General features: G+C 56.4%; 1 protein-coding gene across 1 annotated transcript; it reads left to right on the top strand.

Moving 5' to 3' along the window:
* The first annotated feature begins 3,782 nt into the window (after positions 1-3,782).
* On the top strand, positions 3,783-8,476 carry NEFM (neurofilament medium chain). The gene is made up of 3 exons (XM_074221950.1): positions 3,783-4,865; positions 5,082-5,206; positions 6,412-8,476. The coding sequence occupies exons 1-3, from the start codon at positions 3,783-3,785 to the stop codon at positions 7,955-7,957; spliced, it is 2,754 nt and encodes a 917-aa protein (XP_074078051.1). The 3' UTR covers positions 7,958-8,476.
* Positions 8,477-8,979: the final 503 nt, after the last annotated feature.

The raw sequence follows: 8,979 nt of genomic DNA, 5'->3' as shown, positions 1-8,979 counted from the left end.
CCTCATTTTCTTAAGGCCATCCTTTGAGTTATAGATCACCCATTTGGAAAAGGAGACAAACTTAGGGTTAGTAAAGTATTGAGGAATCCTCTGGAACAACAGATTTTTGCTTAGAAACTACATGCATTTCTCCAGAAACTTACTTTACCCATATTTGTGGCCCCCTCAAAATCTCACCAATTTCTATATCTCTCATACTAAAATGTGAGTTCAAAAAAATTATTTTTATTATCCAACTGCACCAGGAACTCAAATTGTATGGATAACTCACTTTTGAATACATACATTTAATTTTGTTAAGTGTTCTCCTTTCACATCAAAACCCCAAATATAAGGATTATGGGTTGATGTAAAGATCGTTTAAATTTCAAAAAATGGGAAGTAGAAGTCCACTTCATTGAAGATTCTGGTGTGACCCTTGTTAGGATTTGGGGTAAATGTAGCTGATTATCTGCTGTGCATGCCCCATCTTCCCATTAACTAAATAAGTATTTGAATTAATTTGAATTAATAAATGAATTGTTCATTGCTTTGAAATCATAAAGGGGGCATTGTCCTGAACGAGGCTTCTATTTGACCTTCAAAGATCAGTCCCTGTATCCTTCCATTTCCCCCTAGTCATCTCCATTCTCTCTTAAGTAAAGAATATATTATGCCAGAGATGAATGATGGTCCTGGATTTGTTTCCTCTGTCTGTTTTAAGCTTTGCTCTGTACATAGGATCACTGCATTGCAGACAAAAACTGTGCCTTCCCTAAACGTAGCCTTAAAAAAAAAAAACCGCGCTCCAGTGCGCTGATGCGCAGAGAGAGAGGGGAAACCCTCGCGATCAGAGGGGAAATTCTGGGTACAGGGTCCCCTGGGCGGCTGTTCTGGCAGCGCGGTGGGTATCCCCGTGTGCCAGCCTGGGGCGCTGGCCTTGGTGCTGAACGCCAGCACAGTGCTGCTCACGCACCCACACCTTACCTTCTCCCCGGGGCCGTTGCAACGAGCTGTCCCCCACATTTAAGGCAGGGCGTCTGGCAGGATCCCCCTTTTAGAACAAGCAATCAAAAACTCCGACCCAGCCCTCCTCAGGACTTCCCAAAACCCCAACCCAGCCCTCCCTGAGCCTTCCGGCTTTTTTTCCGCTCCTTGGCCTGACTCCAATGAGCTCATCTCCGGCTGGTGGATGGTGAAGAAGGGGGGAAGGGGGAGGTGTGGGGGTGGAGACAGCGCGAGAGGAGGGGGAGGAAGGAGAAGGCAGGGGTCCAGGGGAAGAACTGGAGAAAGAGGGGGAGCAAGGGTGAAGGGGGGCGCAAAGTGGTCAGAGACGGGAAATGTGGCTGAGAAAGGGAGGAGGGACTTCAGGCAATGCTGCTAGAACTGTTGGGGGGGGGGGGGGGAAGTGGTGAAAGTGGAAGCAGGAAGGCCAGAGGAAATACAGGGGGAAATGGGGGAATGAAGCCAAGAAGAAAGGGGTGATGCAGGCGAGGTGAGGCAGAAGCCGGGAAGGAGGGAAACGAGAAGTGCGAGGGCAAAGATGTCAGCAAAGTAAAAGGAATCAAGGGATGAGAGGAAATATGGAAGGGGGGGGGGCAAACTGGATGCAGAAAAAGCAAACAGTGAAGGCCGGTGCCAAGGGGGGCGCCTTCGGGGGAGGAGGGTCTAAGAAGAGGGCTCCGAGTGGAAGGAGCTCATGGGCAGGGAGACGCAGTGGGTGGATAGTGGGGGAAGAGATGCAGGGGGAAGGCAGGTGAGAGAGGCCAGGAGTGGAAAGGCTAGGGGTCGTCCCAGGGATGAAGGGTTGGGGGCGGGCAGTCTGTGGGGGAGGGAAGGGAGCACAATTAGAGGTGAGAGGAAAGCAGAAGGCTAAGGTGCAGGAGCGGCGGGGGGAGGGGAGGCTAAAGAGAAGCTGGAATGAGAAGAGACCCAAAGGGTGAGGGAAATGGGAAATGGCCAGGCCGGAGACAGGCGTTTGAGATGGAAGCTCAGAGGGACACCGCTGAGAAACCAGGCTGGGAGAGGACAGAGGACGGGGAGGGGGCTGGGGGAGGAAGGGCACTTTATTTCCTCTCACCCCTGGATTCACCCTTCCTTTCTGGCAGCTGGCCCCTCCCAATCCTTTTGCTTCTTTCCCAGTCTTCATCAAGAAGGAACAGATAGGAAAAGGGGGGGAAAGGGCAGAAGAGCAAAGACAGAGTCTGGGAACAAAGGAGGGGCTTGGGATTTAAGGGGATCCCAGAGGGCTGAGGCTCAGAATTTTGGCAAGATGTGGGAGGGGTGGGTGGGAGAGGAGTAGTGAGCTCTGAGCTGCTGAGTGATGAGAAAGGGGGCAGGGAGTGAAGGGCCCAGCAAGAGTCAGGGCCCGGAAAGGGGAGGAGGGCATGAGGGGGGCAGAGAAGAGCAGGAAACGGGGGCTTAAGGGGGGCAGTGGCAGGAACTGATAGGAAAATGGGGAGAGGACAGAAGAGCAAAGAGCAAAAGCCTGGGAACAAGGAAGGGATGGGCTATGAAGGGGGCCACTGCTCTTTTTTACCACCCCTCTCATTCAGGCTCCTTTTACTGTTCTCTGACAGTCTTTGGTCCTTTTGGCCCCTGCCCCTTCTTCCTTATTCCTCTGCCCAGTTCCTCACTACTTTTCTACCCCCCCCCATGTTGCTTCCAGGCCTTGGTCCTCTGGGACCGAGCCCCTTCCTTGCTCCCAGGCTCTCCCTCTTTTCCTGTGTGTTGCTGCCCTTGTCAGAAGCCCAGAAAAGGGGGGGAGGGAATGAAAGGGTGGGAAAAAGGAGCAGAGGGGAGCAGAGATTGGGGGGTTCATGGAGAAGGGCCCTAACAGGGCGGGAAAAAAGGGGACAGAAGAGCAAAGATGGGGGCTGGGGAACAAGGAAGGGGCAGGGGCTGAAAGGACCCATGGAGAGTGAGAAACCAGAAAGGGGGGGGGGGTTGGTAAAAACAGAAGATTGCAGAAATTGGAGGGGCTTAGGAGAGGGGGCAGGAAAGGATAGGAAAATAGAGGGGGGGGAGACCAAAGATTGGGGCACAGGACCGAGGAAGGGACCGGATGAAAGGAGCCACGGAGAGTCAGAGCCCAGAATGGGAGAGGGGGAATGAGAGGGGTGAGGAAAAGGAGCAGAGGAGAGCAAAAAGGGTGGGGTAGACCCCCAAGAGGGGCAGGAACAGATAGGAAAATGGGGGGAGGAGAGAAGAACAAAGGTGAGGGCCTGGGGCCAAGGAAGAAAGAGAGGGAGAGAGGATGAGGGGGTACCAAAAAGGAGCGGAGGAGAACAGAATATGGGGGGTGAGGGAGGAGGGTCCTAACAGAGGCAGGAAAAAGAGAACAGAAGAGCAAAGATGGGGGTCTCAAGGCAGGGGCTGAAAGGGCCCACGGAGGGGGGCAGGAGGAGACCAAAACATGGGGGGGCAGAAACAGATAGGAAGATGGAGAGGGGCCGGGAGAACAAAGATTGGGGGTGGGACCCGCGGCCCGGGAGGGGGGCGGGAAGGACCCCCCCACGGGGGCAGGGCAGAACACAAAGAGTGGGGTCTCGGGGCAGCGGCTGCCGGGGCCCGGGAGGGGGCGGGGCCGAGCGCGCAGCGGGGCGGGGGGAGGAGGGAGGCCGCGCCGGCCGGCCCCGCCCCGGCCCCGCCCCCGGCCCGCCGGCCCCGCCTCGCCCCGCCTCCGCCCCGCCGGCCCCGCCCCCCGTCCCGCCCTGCCCCGCGGGCCGGCCGGCCGCCTATATAAGGGGCCGCGCGGCCGCCCCGGCGCCGAGCCGGCCCAGCCTCCCGCCGCGCCCGCCGCCATGAGCTACGCGCTGGAGCCGCTGGGCGCGCCGGCCGCCTACCGCCGGGTGACCGACAGCCGCGCCGGCTACAGCCGCGCCGGCGGCGGCTCGCTGTCCAGCGGCTTCCGCTCGCAGTCCTGGTCCCGCGGCTCGCCCGCCGGCTCGGCCCTGGCCGCCTACAAGCGGCCCGCGGCGGCGCGCGCCGCCTACCCGGGCTCGGCGCTGCTCAGCTCGGCCGAGAGCAGCCTGGACTTCAGCCAGGCGTCGTCGCTGCTCAACGGCGCGGCCGCCGGCCCCGACCTGAAGCTGGGCCGCGCCAACGAGAAGGAGCAGCTGCAGGGCCTCAACGACCGCTTCGCCGGCTACATCGACAAGGTGCACTCGCTGGAGCAGCAGAACCGGGAGATCGAGGCCGAGATCCAGGCGCTGCGCCACAAGCAGGCCTCGCACGCGCAGCTGGGCGACGCCTATGAGCAGGAGCTGCGCGAGCTGCGCGCCGGCCTGGAGCAGGCCAACCACGAGAAGGCGCAGGTGCAGCTGGAGGCCGAGCACCTGGAGGACGACCTGCAGCGCCTCAAGGAGCGCCTGGACGAGGAGGCGCGCCTGCGGGACGACGCGGAGGCCGCCGTGCGCGCGCTGCGCAAGGACGTGGAGGACGCGGCGCTGGCGCGCGTGGAGCTGGACAAGAAGGTGCAGGCGCTGCAGGACGAGGCGGCCTTCCTGCGCGGCAACCACGAGGAGGAGGTGGCCGAGCTGCTGGCGCAGATCCAGGCCTCGCGCGCGCCGCCCGAGCGCGCCGACCCCCCGCACGGGGACCTCACGGCGGCGCTGCGCGAGATCCGCTCGCAGCTCGAGTGCCACTCGGACCACAACCTGCACCGCGCCGAGGAGTGGTTCCGCGGCCGCTACGCCAAGCTCACGGAGGCGGCCGAGCACAACAAGGAGGCCATCCGCTCGGCCAAGGAGGAGATCGCCGAGTACCGGCGCCAGCTGCAGTCCAAGAGCATCGAGCTGGAGTCGGTGCGCGGCACCAAGGAGTCCCTGGAGCGCCAGCTCAGCGACATCGAGGAGCGCCACAGCCACGACCTCAGCAGCTACCAGGTGCGCGGCGGGGCGGGGGGCGGCCGGGGGCTGCCGGGGGCGGGGGGCTGCCGGGGGCTGCCGGGGGGCGGGGGGCTGCCGGGGGCTGCCGGGGGGGCCGGGGGCTGCCGGGGGCGGGGGGCTGCCGGGGGGCTGCCGGCCGGGGGGCTCGGCCCGGGAGGGGGCTCGGCCCGGGCCGCCGCCGCTGACCCGGAGCGCCCGGGCCGCCCGTTCCAGGACACGATCCACCAGCTGGAGAATGAACTCCGGGGAACCAAGTGGGAGATGGCGCGTCACCTGCGGGAGTACCAGGACCTCCTCAACGTCAAGATGGCCCTGGACATCGAGATCGCCGCCTACAGGTAGGGGGGCGGCCGGGGGGGGGGGGGCGAGCCCGGCGCCGCGGAGCCCGACTGCAAGCGCCCCCCGCCCAGAGGCGGCACACTGCGGCGGGGGGGGGGGGGGGGGGGGCGGGCAAGGACGGGGCGCGGGCAGCGGGCGCGGGGAGGGCGCGGACGGGGCGCGGGAGCGCGGGAGCGGGCAAGGACGGGGCGCGGGAGCGGGCACGGGGAGCGGGCACGGACGGGGCGCGGGAGCGGGCAAGGACGGGGCGCGGGAGTTGATGCGCCTTCATCACGATTGACAAAAGCGGATCGCTGGGGGGGGGGGGGGGGTTGCTTTGAAAGTGTTTCTCAGTCTCTTCAAATTGCACCCTGTTCCTCACCCAGTATCATCAGATGGCTGAAACCTTGGGAATGAGCCAGAGATTCCCGTTCTAGAAGTGCCTTAATTTTGTTCATCATTTCTACTTTTTATCAGCCGCAATCTAAACATGCTAATATGCCATCTTTTTAATGAAACATGATTATTTATTTGAAATAGGATTTTTTGCATCATAAAATAGTGTAAGCTGTTAGCTTAGGAATTCCTAAGCTCATAATCAAGGGGTCCATAGATAGATTTCAGGGGATCCATGAATGTTGCCAGAAAAAAATGTTATTTTTTTCCCCAACTTCTAATTATTTAAAAACATTCACCTGAGAAGGGGCTCATAAACTTTCTCATGATACCTAAGTGGAGGGTGGTGGGGAGCTAAGACAGGAAAGGGTTAAGGATCCCTGACCCAGGCCAAAATATCACTCTTCCATCTAAAGTCTAAGGCATTATAAAGGAAAATGCTTAGATACTGGAAGAGTTTTTTGTTTGTTTTAATGAAGGGGAATCTTGACTTAGAGTCATATTCTGGAAGAAGCCGGATGCTTAAGGAAAAGCAGCAGGCCCTCTGCCTGACCACTAGGGCACCATGGACCAAGTGGCTGCACCAGATGGGAGGTGCCTCTCCCTCCAAGCAGTCACCTGCAATGTAGTGAACTGCCAAGGAGATGCCCTGGGGCCACCACTGTAAAGAAGGGAGTGGCCTATTTATACTGAACTTCCAGAAGATGGGTTTGGGGGGATCCTGCTTGTTCCAGCCCCCCTCTTCACCCAGTTTCCATCACATTGGGCCCACAAGAAGCTTAGCAGATTTAGCTCTTGAGTTCTAGTTCCATGTTCTTTGTCTCCCCAGAAAATTGCTCGAAGGTGAGGAGACCAGATTCAGTACGTTTTCTGGCAGTATCGCTGGTCCTCTCTACACACACAGACAGCCTTCTATCACAATATCCAGTAAAATACAGAAAACAAAAGTTGAGGCCCCCAAGCTGAAGGTGCAGCACAAATTTGTCGAGGAGATCATAGAGGAGACCAAGGTAGAGGATGAGAAGTCAGAAATGGAAGATGCCCTGGCAGCTATCGAGGCAGAATTGGCTTCCAGCGCCATGAAGGAGGAAGAGGAAAAGGAGAAAGAGGAGGAGGCAGCTGGAGAGGAAGAGCCTGCTGTGGAGGCAGCTGGAGAGGAAGCTGAGGAAGCAGGGGAGAAAGAAGAAGGGGAAGAGGCAGCAGAAGAAGAGGAAGAAGAAGATGAGGGTGCTAAGTCAGACCAAGCGGAGGAAGGAGGATCTGAAAAGGAAGGCTCCAGTGAAAAAGATGAGGGTGAACAAGAAGGAGAAACTGAAGCCGAGAGTGAAGAACTGGAGGTTAAGGAGGAAAAAACAGAAGTGAAGACAAAGGCAGAGGTCGTCATAAAGGAGCTTGTCGTAGAATCTACATCTGTGAAAACCGAGAAAGCCAAGTCTCCTGTGGCCCTGTCGCCCCCGGCAAAGTCACCAACGGCAAAGTCCCCCGCTGCTCTGTCACCCCCGGCAAAATCCCCCACTGCAAAGTCCCCAGCGGCTCTGTCACCCCCGGCAAAGTCACCGACAACAAAGTCCCCTGCGGCTCTGTCACCCCCGGCAAAGTCACCGACAACAAAGTCCCCTGCGGCTCTGTCACCCCCAGCAAAGTCACCGACGGCAAAGTCCCCTGCGGCTCTCTCCCCTACAGCCAAATCTCCCATGCCAAAGTCTCCCATGCCAAAATCACCAATGCCAAAATCTCCCGTGGAAGAGGTGAAAACTAAAGCAGAGGAAGATGAGAAGGAAGAAGCTGCAGCTGCTAAGGGAGAGAAAGAATCCCCCAAAGAAGAGAAGAAGGAAGAAAGCCCCAAAGAGGTCCCTGAAAAGAAGAAAGCTGACTCCCCAGTAAAAGAAAAGGTAGAGGAGGTAGACGCTGCCACCAAATCCACTAAGGTTGGTGCTGAGAAAGAGGCCGAAGAGGAGGAGGGAGGGAGTGAGGAAGGAAGTGATCAGGGTTCAAAGGGCTCTACAAAGGAAGACATAGCAATCAATGGGGAGGTAGAAGGCAAAGAGGAGGAGGAGGAAGAGCAGGAAACCAAAGAAAAGGGAAGTGGAAGAGAAGAGGAGAAAGGGGTGGTCACCAATGGGCTTGACTTGAGCCCAGCAGAGGAAAAGAAAGAGGGAGACAAGGGTGAAGAGAAAGTTGTAGTGACCAAAAAGATCGAGAAAATCACCAGTGAGGGTGGGGATGGGGCTACCAAATACATCACCAAATCTGTCACCGTGACCCAAAAGGTGGAGGAGCATGAAGAAACCTTTGAGGAGAAGCTAGTGTCCACAAAAAAGGTAGAGAAGGTCACCTCTCATGCTATAGTCAAAGAGATCACTCAGAGTGATTAGGAGAATCAAGTCAGGTGCAAAAGGTTAAGCCATATGACAACTTCAAAATGCATGTGATTGACGGCTTCAAAGCAGAATCGGTTCTCCCATGAGGGCTCCAGACACTGTATTTTACTTTGTGCAACATAAGGGAACCTGCATGCAAGCTCAGGGTGTGCTCCCTTCACAGTCTTTGGGGGATTAACAATGCATGATCTGTAATGTACCTAGGAAGTTTTTCTTTTCCCATTTCCTACACTGTTGGAAGGGGGGGATCACTCTGGGGAGATGTCTTGAGATGTATTATGCAAAGATTCAACTGAGCCAAAAATCATATTAATACTAATAATAGTGATCATGATAATAATGAAACAGAACTCTTAGCCTTAAGAAAGCTATTTATGAATAATTATGTTTACCTCACTGGTGCAATTAAGATGGGCATTCGTTCATGGGAGAACCTCTGACATGCACAGTTTGCAACCTTTTGTGGATTGATGTAAAATGTCCCAGCAGTTCTTGCTCAATAAAGGTCATATTGGAAACATGCCTGATTGTTTGATGGTCTCACTTTTAGAATAATATCTCTACTTCTCAGATCTGTCTGGAAAGCAAATTAATGGGAGGCCACTGGGAGGCATTATAAGGTCCTATATTAAGTCATTCCCTGACAAGAGGGTGGTGTTTTGGTTTCAAGATAAGAGGCATCATTGGGAATGGAGAGGGAGGGGGAAGAAGGATCTTATTTCATCCTTGTGGGGACTTTTCAATGTCTCCACTCCCCTTTACTGCTGCAGGTTGTCCAACCCATGTGTGTGTGTGTGGGGGGGGGGGTAAATCGAGTTTTTCCTTACCCCCCAAGACCATCACTCATACATTACTTCATGCTGTCTCCCTAGATAGCCATAATTCCAAGTTTGGTCCCCTCTCCCCTACAAAACCCGCCTCAAGAGTCTAGGAAAAGATCCTATTCCCCTTTTAGTGACCTAAGTGATTTTCCTTCCCGAGTGTTAAAGGGGGAAGTGGGATCAGGTAAGAATGGC

This window comes from Macrotis lagotis, chromosome 1 (assembly GCF_037893015.1).
Source record: "Macrotis lagotis isolate mMagLag1 chromosome 1, bilby.v1.9.chrom.fasta, whole genome shotgun sequence".
NCBI lineage: Eukaryota > Metazoa > Chordata > Mammalia > Peramelemorphia > Peramelidae > Macrotis > Macrotis lagotis.
This window is presented reverse-complemented; position numbering and strand designations above follow the sequence as displayed.

Bases quoted from the DNA above. Each gene is read 5' to 3' on its own strand.
- NEFM (XM_074221950.1), top strand. From the start codon at position 3,783: ATGAGCTACGCGCTGGAGCCGCTGGGCGCGCCGGCCGCCTACCGCCGG. The intron at 4,866-5,081 runs GTGCGCGGCGGG...CGCCCGTTCCAG, and splicing joins ACGACCTCAGCAGCTACCAG to GACACGATCCACCAGCTGGA. The intron at 5,207-6,411 runs GTAGGGGGGCGG...TTGTCTCCCCAG, and splicing joins ATCGAGATCGCCGCCTACAG to AAAATTGCTCGAAGGTGAGG.